The sequence below is a fragment of the Strix uralensis genome, unplaced genomic scaffold (genome assembly GCF_047716275.1).
Source record: "Strix uralensis isolate ZFMK-TIS-50842 unplaced genomic scaffold, bStrUra1 scaffold_131, whole genome shotgun sequence".
NCBI lineage: Eukaryota > Metazoa > Chordata > Aves > Strigiformes > Strigidae > Strix > Strix uralensis.
This window is the reverse complement of record NW_027436770.1, coordinates 193640-206933: the sequence shown is the minus strand read 5'-3', so window position 1 is coordinate 206933 and position 13294 is coordinate 193640. Positions and strand designations below refer to the sequence as shown.

General features: G+C 69.2%; 3 protein-coding genes across 3 annotated transcripts; 2 read left to right on the top strand and 1 right to left on the bottom strand.

Moving 5' to 3' along the window:
* Window positions 1-442: 442 nt before the first annotated feature.
* AP2S1 (adaptor related protein complex 2 subunit sigma 1) lies at window positions 443-2060 on the top strand. The gene is made up of 5 exons (XM_074857367.1): window positions 443-559; window positions 993-1142; window positions 1323-1436; window positions 1559-1618; window positions 1762-2060. Exons 1-5 carry the CDS (start codon window positions 557-559, stop codon window positions 1861-1863), a joined length of 429 nt encoding a protein of 142 aa, XP_074713468.1. The 5' UTR covers window positions 443-556; the 3' UTR covers window positions 1864-2060.
* An 833-nt stretch (window positions 2061-2893) lies between these two features.
* FKRP (fukutin related protein) lies at window positions 2894-5472 on the bottom strand. The gene is made up of 2 exons (XM_074857399.1): window positions 5454-5472; window positions 2894-4541 (listed from the first exon to the last, which is right to left on the bottom strand). The coding sequence occupies exon 2, from the start codon at window positions 4423-4425 to the stop codon at window positions 2956-2958; it is 1470 nt and encodes a 489-aa protein (XP_074713500.1). The 5' UTR covers window positions 4426-4541; window positions 5454-5472; the 3' UTR covers window positions 2894-2955.
* STRN4 (striatin 4) lies at window positions 5140-13275 on the top strand. The gene is made up of 17 exons (XM_074857398.1): window positions 5140-5368; window positions 6213-6316; window positions 6468-6541; window positions 6623-6701; window positions 6794-6958; window positions 7043-7199; window positions 7942-8080; window positions 8155-8256; window positions 8355-8470; window positions 9155-9330; window positions 9424-9471; window positions 9551-9672; window positions 10164-10334; window positions 10415-10555; window positions 10640-10738; window positions 10839-10925; window positions 11626-13275. The coding sequence occupies exons 1-17, from the start codon at window positions 5159-5161 to the stop codon at window positions 11793-11795; spliced, it is 2160 nt and encodes a 719-aa protein (XP_074713499.1). The 5' UTR covers window positions 5140-5158; the 3' UTR covers window positions 11796-13275.
* The last annotated feature ends 19 nt before the right edge of the window (window positions 13276-13294 follow it).

Genomic DNA, 13294 nt, shown 5'->3' with positions numbered 1-13294 from the left:
GCGGGCTCGGCCTGTAATGGCGGCGGTGCCTTCCTCCCCCTCCCCTCCCCACTCCTCCTCCTCCTCCTCCTCCCCCTCCCTCCGCCTCCGCCTCCTCCCGCGCGCACGGGGGCGGGGGGGGGCGGGGCGATGCGGCAGCGCGCGGTGGGGGGGGGGGAGCGCGCATGCGCACGGCCTCCGCCCCTCCTCCTCCTCCTCCCGGTACCGGCGGGAGCCCCACCTGGGAGCGGCCGGGGCCTCGCGGGGGGCTCGGGACCGGCCCCCGCGGCCGACAAGGCCCGAACGGCGCCGCGGCCCCCGGTGCCTCCCGGCGCGGAGGCGCCCCCTGGCGGCGGCGGGCGGCGCGGGGCGAGGCGGAAGTGTATCCGCGGAGGGGGGGTGTATCCCAGCATGCCCCACGCGCGCGCAAGGCTCGCCGGGAAATGTAGTCCCCTGATAAAGCACCATAGAACTACCGATCCCAGCGTGCCCCGCGGCCGAACCGGATATCCGGCGGGGCGGAGGGAGCGGGCCCGCCCCGCTAGTGCCGCGGGGGGGGGCACGGGCCGGGACCGCCATGGTGAGGAGCGGGGAGGGGGGGAAAGGCCTTGGGGGGGGCCCCGTTGTAGGGTCTCTACGGGGGGATATTGAGGTGCGCCCCTATAGGGAGTGGGGCTCGGGGGAGGGGGTTATGTGGCCCCCCATGGGGCAGGGCGGGGGAGGGGGGGCTTCCTTAGGGCACCCCGTTGTGGTGTCGCCATAGGGAGGGGTTATTGGGGTCCCCCTGAGGGTGGGGCAGCTCGGGGGGACCCCCAGAGTGTGCCAAATTAATTTTTAGAGGGGGGGGGCACCAGGGCGCTCCATGGGGCAGAACAGTTTGTGCGGGGGGGGGAGGGGTGTGTGTGTCCTTTACAGCGTCCCTATGGGGAGACACTTGGGGAAAACACAAAATCCCCCCCAAAAAAAGGGGAGGGCACCCCCCCAGCCCCCCCTGTTTTGTTGCTCCCCGGCAGATCCGCTTCATCCTGATCCAGAACCGGGCCGGGAAGACCCGCCTGGCCAAGTGGTACATGCAGTTCGACGATGACGAGAAGCAGAAGCTGATCGAGGAGGTTCACGCCGTCGTCACCGTCCGCGACGCCAAACACACCAATTTTGTGGAGGTAACGGCCCCGAAACGCTCCGATTCCCCCCCAAATCCCCCGCTCCCCTTTTGATCCCCCGATCCGAGCGCCAGGATCAGCCTCGAGGCCGAGCGCTGGGGGTCTCTGCCGTGGGGTTGGAGCGTGCGGCCTCCCCAGTCCTCCCAGTGCTCCCAGTTCCCTTTTTTTACGTCCGCCCAGTTCCGCAATTTCAAGATCATCTACCGCCGCTACGCGGGGCTTTACTTCTGCATCTGCGTGGATGTCACCGACAACAACCTGGCGTACCTCGAAGCCATCCACAACTTCGTGGAGGTGAGGCGGTCGCCCCCCCCCCGCCCCCCGCCCCTCGCTCTGCAACCCCGCGTTTAATCACCACGGCCGCGCTAACGACCGCGGCTCGTTATCGCGCGGCCACATCCTGCCCCTTCCCGCAGGTCCTCAATGAATATTTCCACAACGTCTGCGAGCTCGACTTGGTCTTCAATTTCTACAAGGTGAGGAAAAAGGGACAGGGGGGACGGTCCAGGGAGTTTCCTCCTGCTCTGGGGGGAGGGGGGGATTTGGGGGAGCCCCCACCCCAGGGTGGGGGTTTTGGGGGTTCTGGGGGTCGCCTCACGGCGCTGGGGCCCGGCCGTAGGTCTACACGGTGGTGGACGAGATGTTCCTGGCCGGGGAGATCCGGGAGACGAGCCAGACCAAGGTGCTCAAGCAGCTCCTGATGCTGCAGTCGCTGGAGTGAACCGGGACCGAAAAAAAAAAAACGCCCCCCCCCCCCCCCCCAACCCCCGCCTTCCTCCCCCTCCTCTTCCTCCTCCTCAGACGCCCCAGGTGGGTGGCAGGAGGCTCTTGGTGTCATGTCTGTGTGTGTCCCCCCCCCCTCCCCTTTTCACGTCCCCGTCGTCGTGTTGTGAATAAACGTGGCTGTGACGTGCCGCAGCCCCGGCGTTGGCACAAAATGGGGGGGGCACAAGCCCCCCCCCCCGCCCTGCCAGGGATGGGGGGCTTGGCTGGGACCCCCCAAGCTGGGGCAAGGGGGTCACTGTCCCCCCTCCACCCCCTTCCCACTCCTCTGCTTCTGTCCGTGGCTCCATCACTTCGGGGGAGGGGGGGGGATGGGGACCCCCAGGAGGGATGGGGGGACCTCAGGGGACTTTGGGGGTTGGTCCAGGAGCTACTGGGGTACCCCAGGGTGGCTGGGGACAGGTAGGGTGGCAGAGGGGACCCCCAGGGTGGATGGGGACAGGTAGGGAGGCAGAAGGACCCCCAAGAATGGTGGGGGGGACCCCTGGGGTTAACTGGGGACTCCCCAGGATAGCATGGGGACCCCAGGATGGATGGGGGGACTCCTGGGGACCCTGAGGGGTGACCAGGGATGGGTAGGGTGGCAGACGGGACCCCCGAGGATGGGTGGGGACCCCCTTTGGGGGGCTGAGGATGGCTGGAGGGCCCCCCAAGATGGGTGGGAGACCCCTGGGGTGAACTGGGGACTGCTGGGGTCCCCCAGGGTGGATGGGGGGACCCCCAGGATGGATTGGGGAGCCCTGGGATGAACTGGGAACTCCTGGGGACCCCCCCGGGCTTAACTGGGAACTCCTGGGGACCCCCAGGGTGAATGGAGGACCCCTGGGGTCAACTGGGGACCCCCAGGGTGGACGGGGGACCCCTGGGCTTAAGTGGGGACCCTGCGGTGGGGGTGGTGGCCCAGGTGGCAGAGGGGCCTCCCCGGGGGTGTCAGGCGGGGGTGAGGCTTCGCCACAGGAGGAGCCCCGTGAGCGTCACCGCGGGGTTTTATTGTCACGGGGTGGAGGGGGGACCCCCCCAGGACCCCCCCTCAGTCCTCTGCCAGGCGCTTGACGGCGGGGTTGGGGTACTCGGGGTTCTCGATGGCTCCCGGCCCGAATTTGAGCTCGAGGAAGGCGCGGGCGTTGTTGGGCGCCATGGCGGTGAACCCGGCGAAGGGCAGCGGCACCCGCGGGCGCAGGAAGTGTTCGGGGAACTCCACGTCCTGGGGGTGCCCCAGCCATGTGTCCTTGGTCATCACCCCCCCGCGGGGGTAGAAGGGCCACAGGTCCACGTGCAGCCGGTTGCTGCGGCTGTAGTGGACGCGGTAAAAGTCTCCCTCGGCCGCCTTCTCCCAGAGGAAGCCCTCGGCGTCCTCCACGGCCGCGCCCGCCGCTGCCGCCGCCAGCCACCGGCACTTCCCCGCGTCCTCGCGGTAGATCCCCAGGTCCACGTCGTAGTCCCAGGGGATGATGTCGCCCAGGCGCACGGCTCCCAGCAACGACCCCCCCTCCAACCAGTACCGCACGCCGGCGGCCTCCAGCGCCGCGGCCACGTGCCGGGCGGTCTCGCGGAGGGCGCGGAGGCAGCACGGGGGGGTCCAGCGCCCGGCCAGGAGGTACTGGGGGGTGCGGGCGTGGACGGTGGGGAAGCAGCGCGGCGTCTCCTTGCCGCAGCCGTACCAGCGCTCCCGCCCGTCCGCCAGCACCTCCCGCTTGACGCCCAGGTCCCGCATCAGCGCCCGCCGGCGCGTCTCCGCCAGGCTCTGGCTCTTCCAGCGGCTGTGCGGGGACGGCGGGGCCCGTCGCGCCGCTGGGAAGGCCACGGGCAGCACCTGCAGCCGCCACCGGCGCAGCGCGGCCTGCAGGAAGATGGCGGCCGGCACCGGGCGCGTCAGGGGGAAGGGGAGGGCGAAGAGGTCGCGGGTGCGGAGCAGCAGCACCGCCGGCCCCTCGGCCGCCCCGCAGAGCCCCCCCGGCGCCGCGCGGCCGTACCGCGCCGTCCACTCGCGCCGCTCCCACCGCAGCTGCAGGCACCGCAGCGGCGCCGACCCCACCGGCGCCGCCACCACCCGCGTGTCGCCGTCGCCACCGCCGTCTTCCAGCGCGTCCCTCATGCGCTCCAGCAGCCCGGGCACGGCGCGGGCACCGTCGGGGACCAGGGCGACGTGGCGGGTGCGGACGAGGAGCTCGGGGCGCGCCAAGGGCGGCGGGCGCTCGGGCGCGGGCCGCAGCGGCAGCAGCGCGACGCCCGGCGGCAGCGGCACCGGCGGGTACGGTGCCGCCTCGGCCGCCACCAGCACCGGGACGGGCAGCGCGGCGAAGGAGCGCGCCGTGCCCGCCACGTCGTTCTCGAAGTCCTCGAAGTCGCGCAGGACGACGGTGACGCCGGGGAGGCCGCGGGGGGGGCGGCAGGGGGGCGGCGGCGCCCCCCGCCCCGCGCCCCGCCAGGCGCAGTAGAGGAGGAGGAGGTTGAGGCCGATGGCCGCAGCCAGGGCGGCCTGGCACGGCGACACCCGCATGCTCTTAATTAGCCCCCCCCCCCCCAGGGTCGCTAATTAATGAACGGCCAGTCCCGGGGGGGTCCTACCGGTGCTGCCACACGTGTCACGAGCAGGGGGCGGTCTCGGCGGCGGCGCTGGAAACGGGAGGGAGACATGAACGAGGGGCTAATTAATGAGGGGACTCGTTAACGATGGGACTCATTAAAGACCCCCCCACGTCAGGCGCCCAGGGTACCCCCCCCCCCCCCCCCAGGCTGAGCCTGGTGAGGTTGCCGTGGTAACGCTGCCCTTGGTTGCTATAGCAACAGTATACGGGTGCTACAACCCCCCCATCTTCAAGGGCAGCCCCTATATATCTGTGCAGGTTACACACCTATAGACAGGATGGGCACCTATAGATACACAGGAGAGGTACCTATAGATGCACAGGCTGGGCACCCATAGATATACAGGAGAGGTACCTACCCCCTATAGCCCCCATACCCATATCCCCCCATACCCCCAGTACCCCCCATACCTCCCCATACCCCCCCTACCCCCTCTACTCCCTATACCCCCCCATGCCCCCCCCTTACGCCCCTACCCCCTATAGCCCTTATACCCCCCCATACCCCCCCGTCCCCCCCGTCCCGCCCGCGGGCGCTGTTGCCGCGGTAACGGCGGGCTCGGCCCCGCCCCCTCCCTTCCGGCTCCCTTTCTGGCAGGAAGCGGCGGCCCCGGCGGCCCCGCGGCTCCCTTTGTGGCAGCCGTGATGGCGGCGGAGCGGGCGGCGGCGCGGGCCCAGCCGCCCCCCGCCGGGGCTCCCCCCGGTCCCGGGCCCGGCCCCGGGCCCAGCCCCGGTCCCGAACCGGCGGGGCGCGGCGGGCTGAGCCTGCCCGGGATCCTGCACTTCATCCAGCACGAGTGGGCGCGCTTCGAGGCCGAGAAGGGGCGCTGGGAGGCGGAGCGGGCCGAGCTCCAGGTACCGGCGCCGCGCCCGGGACCCCCCCCCCACCACAGCCCGCCCCCCCCCGCCCCTCCCGCTCGCCAGCCCCACCGGGGGTTACCGGGGCCGCCGCCGCCGCCGCCATCTTGGGAGGAAATGGCCGCCGGGCGGCGGGAGCGGGGGGCGGGCACCGGCGGCACCGGGGCGGGGGCGGGACCCCCCCACAGCCCCGGTCTGAGGGACCCCCCGGTGTGCGGGACCCCTCAGCCTCGGTGCCGGGGACCCCCCGGTATTGGGGAACACCCCGGTATTGGGGACCCCCCCCCGGGTGTGCGGGACCCCTCAGCCTCGGTGCTGGGGACCCCCCGGTATTGGGGAACCCCCCCCGGTATTGGGGACCCCAGGGCCGGTATTGGGGACCCCAACCCCCAGTAACGGGGACGGGGTCACCCCATCCCCGAGCACCGGCTGTGTCCTCCTTCCCCGCTTCTGGGGACCCCCCACCCCCGTCACCGAGCCCCTGGCTTGTGGCACCACTCCTGGGGCCACCAGTGTCCCTCCTGGGGCCACCATTGTCCCTTCCAGGGCTGGCACCGAGCTCTGGGGCCACCAGTGTCCCTCCCAGGACTAGCACCGAGCTCTGGGGCCACCATCATCCCTCCCATGACTAGCACCAAGCTCTGGGGCCACCAGTGTCCCTCCTGGGGCCACCATCGTCCCTCCCAGCAGTAGCTCCACGCTCTGGGGCCGCCCCCTTTCTTGTGCCCTTAACTTCAGTATCCGGGGAAGGGGGGTGGTATTTGGGGGGGTGGCCCAGGTAGCCCAGTCCGGGGGGGATGGTGGCCCCAGTGTCCCCAGCGTCCCCACGCTGTCCCCGCAGGCGCAGGTGGCCTTTCTGCAGGGCGAGCGCAAGGGCCAGGAGAACCTCAAGACCGACCTGGTGCGACGCATCAAAATGTTGGAATACGCCCTCAAACAGGAGAGGTGACACCCCAAAACTCGGCCCTGACCCCCCTCCTTTGCTCATGGGGGGGGGGGGGGTGTCACCGTCCCCTCCTCGGCCTGGGGGGGGCCACTAGCCCCGCTGGTTTTGTGGCCACCGTCACCCGCGTCCCCTTTCCCCCCCCCCCACCAGGTCCAAGTACCACAAGTTGAAATTCGGCGCCGACCTGACGCCGGGGGAGAAAAAACCGGAGGGGACGGAGCCGGGTGAGTGTCCCCGTCCCCAAATCGGGGGGACACGGGGGGACTTGGGGGTGCTTGACCCCCCAAACGCCCCCCCCCCTGCAGTGTCCAACGGCCCCGCGGAGGTGGCATCGCTGGACGGTGGCCCGCTGGCCTGGAAGGAGGGTCGGCAACTGCTGCGGCAGTGAGTGGGGGGCTCTTGGGGAGGGGGGGGGGGGGGAGGGGGTTTTGGGGTGCCCTGAGCACCCCCATTTTTTGTGGGTGTCCCCCCCCCAGATACCTGGAGGAAGTGGGGTACAGCGACACTATCCTGGACATGCGTTCCCGGCGCGTCCGCTCGCTGCTGGGCCGTGGCCCCCCGGCCCCCCCCGTAGCCCCCCCCGGTAGCCCCCCGGCCACCGACTCGCTGCTGGTGCGACGCATCGAGGAGCAAATCCAGAGGTGGGAGTTTGGAAGTTTGGGGGGGGGGGGATTTTTTGGGGGGGGGGGGGGGCCCAATTCCAACCGGGTGCTCCCCACCCTCAGGAACGCCGGGAAGGAGACGGAGGAGCGGGGGGGCGGGGGGGGGCTGGAGCCGGTCCCCTTCCCGCCCGGCGTCGAGGACGAGGACAGCGACGAGGACGAGGACGCCGAGAGCCTCCCCCCCGCCGCCCAGCCCCAGCACAAGCAGCAGCGAGTCAAGGCAAGCGGCACCCCCAAAATTAAGGGGGGGCCCCCCCCAAATCAGGCAGCTCCCAACACTGGGGATCCCCAAAAGCTGGAGGGGGGGGGGGGCTCCCAAATCAGGGGCGTCCTCAGATGTGGGGATTTGGGGGGGGGCGTCCTGCCCATATCTGAGGGGTTCCCCAAACTGGGCATCCCCCAAATTGGGGGGGGCTTAAAGTAGGCACCCCTCAAATGGGGGGGGTCCCCCAAACCTGAGGGGACCCCCAAAATGGGCGTCCCCCAAGCTTGGGGACCCCCTGAACCTCAGCACCCCTCAAATACTGGGGGGAGGGCCCTTAAATCTGGCACCTCTCAAATGGGGGGGGTCTCCCCAAACTAGAAGGGGATCCCCCAAACCTGGGTGTCCCCCAGACCTGGAGGGATCCCCTAAACCTGGGGGGAGGGTCCCCTCAAAACTGGGGCACCTCTTCAACCTGGGTGGGGGTTCCCCAAACCCGGGGGGGGGGGGGGGGGGGCCTTAAATCTGTCACTGTGGGGTGGTCCCCCATTTGAGGGGTCCCCCAAATTTGGCATCTCCGAAACCTCAGCACCCCCCAAACCGGCGGGGGGGTCCCCTAAACCTGGGGGTGCCCCAGGCCCGGGGTCCCCCAAGCCCCGCAGGGTTCCCCCAAACCCCCCATTTCCACCATCTTCCCTCCCGGTGGTTTTGGGGGTCCCCCCCAGAAATAGGCGCTGACCCCCCCTTTCCCCCCCCCCAGCTCACCCCCAAACCCCTCCTGCCCGAGGTGGAGGATGAGGATGATGATGAAGACTCGGAGGACGCCCTCAACGAATTCGACTTTCTGGGTTCGGGGGAGAACGGCGCCGGCCGGCGGGTCGGGGAGGGCGCGGAGCTGGGTGAGCGGATTTGGGGGACCCCCCCGCCCCCCCCCGTTGGGCACCGCGCCCCGTGACCCCCCGTGTCCCCGCAGAGAGCCGCCGGGGCCGGCTGCGGGGGGTGCTGGCCGACCTGCGGGACGTGGACGGGCTCCCCCCGAAACCCGCCGCTGCGGGACCACCGCGGCCTCACGAAGGTACGACTGGGGGGTCCCCGTGTCTCCCCTGGGGGGTCCCCGGCACCCCGGGGTCACCCCAAAACTGCTCCCCCTCGCCCCCCCCCCCCCCCCCCCAGGCTCCTTGGGCATCTCCTCCGACGTCTTCATCCTGGACAGCATCGGCGGCGGCGCCGTCAGCCTGGGGGACCTGGCGGACCTGACTGTCACCAACGACAACGAGCTCAGCTGCGACGTGAGTCCCCCAGGGTGTCCCCAAACCGCCCTGAGTGTCCCCTGGGTCCTGCTGGTCCCTCAGTGTCCCTAAACCCACCCTGACTGTCCCCAAACTGCCCTGAGTGTCCCTAAACCCATCCTCAGTGTCCCCAAACCTGCTCTGACTGTCCCCAAACTCGTCCTGAGTGTCCTGTGGCTCTGCTGTCCCCAGGGTGTCCCCAAACCTGCCCTGAGTGTCCCCAAACCCATCCCTGAGTGTCCCCCAGGCTCAGCTGTCCCCAGGGTGTCCCCAAACCCATCCCTGAGTGTCCCCAAACCCATCCCTGAGTGTCCCCCAGGCTCACCTGTCCCCAGGGTGTCCCCAAACCTGTCCCCAGGGTGTCCCCAAACCTGTCCCCAGGGTGTCCCCAAACACGTCCCTGAGTGTCCCCCAGGCTCAGCTGTCCCAGGGTGTCCCCAAACCTGCCCTGAGTGTCCCCAAACTCGTCCCTGAGTGTCCCCCAGGCTCCACTGTCCCACCATGTCCCCAACCCCCACGAACATCCCCCTGCTCCCCACGACATCCCTTTTGTCGTCCCCCCCCCCCCCATCCTCTTTTCACCCTCCGACCACCCAGATCCCCCCTGCCCCAAGCCCCAAGAGGGTGCCCCGGGGGTGCCACCCCTCCCCCTCTTTGGCCACTGTCCCCGCCGTGTCCCCGCAGCTGCCGGAGGGCCGGGATGCCCTGAAGAAGACGTGGAGCCCCAAGTTCACCCTGCGCAGCCACTACGACGCCGTCCGCGGCCTGGCCTTCCACCCTGCCGAGGCCGCGCTGCTCACCGCCTCCGAGGACGGCACCCTCAAGCTCTGGAACCTCCAGAAACCCGTCGCCCCCAAAAAGTGGGTGCTGAGTGTGACAGTGGGGTGACAGGGGACACCCTTCCCCAGACACCGGTGCAGTCGTCACCCCCCTGCCCTTGTCCCCCCCCCCAGGAATGCGGCTCTGGACGTGGAGCCGGTTTACGCCTTCCGCGGGCACAGGTACGAGCGGGGGGACGCCCCGGGTGGTGGCTCTTGGGGACACAGCCCGGTCCCTCGTCACCCGCCGCTGTCCCCGCAGAGGCCCGGTGCTGGCCGTGGCCATGGGCCGCGACACCGCCCTGTGCTGCAGCGCCGGCGTCGACGCCCGGATCCGCCGCTGGCGCCTGCCCGACCTCGACATGGACCCCTACGACGGCTACGGTGGGTGTCCCCAAACCTGCCCTGGGTGTCCCCTGGGCTCTGCTGCACCTCGGGTGTCCCCAAACCCGCCCTGAGTGCCCCCAGGTTCTACTGTCCCCTGGGTGTCCCCAAACCTGCTCTGGGTGTCCCTGGGCTCTGCTGTCCCCAGGTGTCCCCAAACAAACCCGCCCTCGGTGTCCCCAAGCGTGCTCTCAGTGTCCCCTGGGTTCTGCTGTCCCCAGGGTGTCCCCAAGCCCTGCCCCGAGTGTCCCCAAACCTCCTCTGAGTGTCCCCCAGGTTCTACTGTCCCCAGGGTGTCCCCAAGCCCTCCCCTGAGTGTCCCCCAGGTTCTGCTGTCCCCAGGGTGTCCCCAAACCCACCCTGAGTGTCCCCTGGGCTCCGCTGTCCCCCCTTCACCCACGTCGTCACCGCAGTGTGCGTGTGTCCCGCATCCCCAACTGCCCCCCCCCACCCTGTCCCCTCCCCGGGGTGACCTTCCCCGCTGTCCCCAGACCCCGGGGTGCTCAGCGGCGTCCTGGAAGGTCACGGTGACGCCGTTTGGGGTCTGACCTTCAACCCGGCCGGCGACCGCTTGGCCTCGTGCTCCGCCGACGGCACCGTCCGCATCTGGGACCCGCGGCGCCAGGACGGCGCCTGCCTCAGCACCTACGACGCCCAGAGCGGTGAGGACCCCCCCGGGGACGTCCCCGTCACCTCCCCGTCACCTTTTTCTTGTTGTTGTTATTTTTTTGTCCCGGCGCAGAGCACGGCGTCCCCACCTCCGTCACCTTCTCGGTCACCCACCCCGCGCACGCCGTGGCCGCCTTCCGCACGGGCGCCGCGGTGCTCTACGACGTGGAGGCGGCTCGGCCTGTTCTGGTGCTGGAGGCCCGGCCGGGCGGCGGTGAGCGAACCGGGGAGGGGTTTGTCCCCCCTCTTTGTACCCCTGTGACCGCCCCGGCGGTGACACCGTGGTGTCCCCGCACAGGTGGCAGCCAGATCAACCAGGTGGTGAGTCACCCCTCGCAACCCCTCACCATCACGGCCAGCGACGACCGCGGCATCCGCTTCCTCGACAACCGCACAGGTCGGGGGGGGGCTCGTTAGGGCCTAACGAGGCCCGGGGGGAGGGGGGGGGCTTGGGGACATCCCTGTCACCGCTGCTGCCCCCGTCTCCCCCCCGCCAGGTCAGGTCGTTCACTCCATGGTGGCCCATTTGGACGCTGTCACCTGTCTGGCCGTCGACCCCAACGGCGTCTTCCTCATGTCCGGCAGTGAGTGTCCTTGTCCCCAACCCTGTCCCCCTGCTTGTCCCTGTCTCTGTCCCCAACACTGTCCCTGTCCCCCTTCCTGTCCCCAGCTCTGTTCCTGTCCCCGTCCCCGTCCCCAACCCCGTCCCTGTCCCCATCCTCTGTGTCCCCAACCATGTTCCCAATCCCAACTCTGTCCCCAACCTTGTCCCTGTCCCTATCCCTGTCCCCATCCTTGTCCCCAACCCTGTCCCTGTCCCCATCCTCTGTGTCCCCAACTCTGTCCCCAATCCCATCTCGGTCCCCAACCTTGTCCCTGTCTCTATCCCTGTCCCCAACCCCGTTCCTGTCCCCAACCCCTTCTCTGTCCCTGTCCCCATCCATGTCCCCAACCCCGTTCCTGTCCCCATCTCTGTCCCCATCCCTGTCTCCAACCCCTTCCTGTCCTTGTCCACAACCCTGTCCCTGTCCCCATCCTCTTGTCCCCAACCCTGTCCCCAGCCCCCTTCTTGTCCCTGTCCCCACCTCCAGCCCCTTCCCCCCTCTCCTCTATGACCCGAGAGCGCCAGGTCTCAGCTCTCCTCCCCCACCCCCGCCCTGTCCCTGTCCCCTCCCCGCTGTTCCCTAAACCCCCCCCAATTCCCTCCCCGACTCCCCACCCCCCCCGCCCCCAGGCCCCCCCAGCCCCCTGAGGGGGGTCACCCGTGTGTGTGTCCCCCCCCAGGCCACGACTGCTCGCTGCGCCTGTGGCACCTGGCGCACAAGACGTGTGTGCAGGAGCTCACCGCGCACCGCAAGAAGCACGAGGAGGCCGTGCACGCCGTCGCCTTCCACCCCCGCCGCGCCCTCAGCGCCAGCGCCGGCGCCGACGCCCTCGCCAAGGTCTTCGTGTGACCGGGGCGGGGGACACACATGTGTGTGTGACGCTGGGGGGACACACACACACGCGTGTGTGACGGAGGTTGGGCACCTGAGGCGCCCCCCCCCCCCCCCCCCCCAACTCGTGACACCCCAGGGAGCCCTCGGGGCTTTGCTGCCTCCCTGCCCCCTCCTCTCATTGCCCTGGGGGGGGGAGTTGGGGGGCACCTATGGGCTCTATAGCTCTGTGTACCCCCCCAGGGGCAATTAGGGGCTCAATATACCCCCCAGGGGCAATTAGGGGCTCTCTGCACCCCCCTGGGGGCAGTTAGAGACTCTGTAACCCCCTGGGGGCAGTTATGGGGTTTGTATACCCCCCCAGAGGCAATTAGGGGCTCTCTATACCCCCCCAGGGGCAATTATGGGCTCTCTATACCCCCCAGGGGCAATTATGGGCTCTCTATACCTCCCCAGGGGCAGTTATAGGCTCAATATACACCTTGCGGGCACCTCTGGGCTCTCTATCTACCCCCAGGGGCAATTATGAGCTTTATATACCCTCCTGGGGGCAGTTAGAGACTCTATAACCCCCTGGGGGCAGTTATGGGCTCTCTATACCCTCCTGGGGGCAGTTATGGGCTCTATATACCCCCCGGGGCAATTACAGGCTCCATATATGCTCCAGGGGCACCCCTGGGCTCTCTATAATCCCCAGGGGCAATTATGAGCTTTATATACCCCCAGGGGCAGTTGTAGGCTCTATACCCCCCCCGGGGCAATTATGAGCTTTATATACCCCCAGGGGCAGTTATAGGCTCTATAGACCGTCCCGGGGGCAGTTATGGGCTCTCTGTACCCCCCAGGGGCAGTTAAAGCCCCTCTGTACCCCCCCCCCCCCGGGGCAGTCGTGGGCCCGTCTCACCCCTGGCTGGGGCGGCGGGGGGGCCTCTCCATACCCCAGGGGTAATTAAGGACTCTGTGCCCCGGCCCCGGGGGCAATTACGGGCTCAATCTACCCCCTGGGGGGGCACCTATGGGATCCACCCTGCAGGGGGCGGGGCACTACACACCCCCCGGGGGCAATTATGGGCCTTATCCCCCCCCGCAAGGGGCAGTTATGGACCTTCTGGACTCCAAGGGGCAGGTTGCAGCTCCATTTACCCCCTGGGGGGGGCTATACACCCCCCCGGGGGCACTACACCCCCCCCCCCCAACACTACCCCCAGCTGGGGCCCCCCCAAACTCCCCGTTGTATATTTGTACAGCCGTGAAGCCCCCCCCCCCCCCCCCCCCCCCCCTATTGCCCCCCCGGGGGCTCGTCACTGCCGCCTTATCACTGTGTGATAGTCCGGGCCCCCCCCCCGGGCCCTCCCCAATGCTGTCTTCCTCCCCCCCCCGCTCCCCCAAATTGCCCTTTTTAATGCTGGTTTGGCTTTTTATTGTATATTTATTTGGTGTCTTTTTGGGGGGAAATGGGGGGGGGGGGGGGTCGTGCCTCAATAAAGCCCTTTGCCAAGAGCCCTGTGCTGCTGCTG

Coding starts and splice junctions, on each gene's coding strand:
- AP2S1 (XM_074857367.1), top strand. Junction 1,437..1,558: donor CCATCCACAACTTCGTGGAG/GTGAGGCGGTCG, acceptor CCCTTCCCGCAG/GTCCTCAATGAATATTTCCA. Junction 1,619..1,761: donor TGGTCTTCAATTTCTACAAG/GTGAGGAAAAAG, acceptor GCCCGGCCGTAG/GTCTACACGGTGGTGGACGA.
- FKRP (XM_074857399.1), bottom strand. CDS start 4,425: ATGCGGGTGTCGCCGTGCCAGGCCGCCCTGGCTGCGGCCATCGGCCTC.
- STRN4 (XM_074857398.1), top strand. CDS start 5,159: ATGGCGGCGGAGCGGGCGGCGGCGCGGGCCCAGCCGCCCCCCGCCGGG. Junction 5,369..6,212: donor CGGAGCGGGCCGAGCTCCAG/GTACCGGCGCCG, acceptor CTGTCCCCGCAG/GCGCAGGTGGCCTTTCTGCA. Junction 10,739..10,838: donor CTTCCTCGACAACCGCACAG/GTCGGGGGGGGG, acceptor CCCCCCCGCCAG/GTCAGGTCGTTCACTCCATG.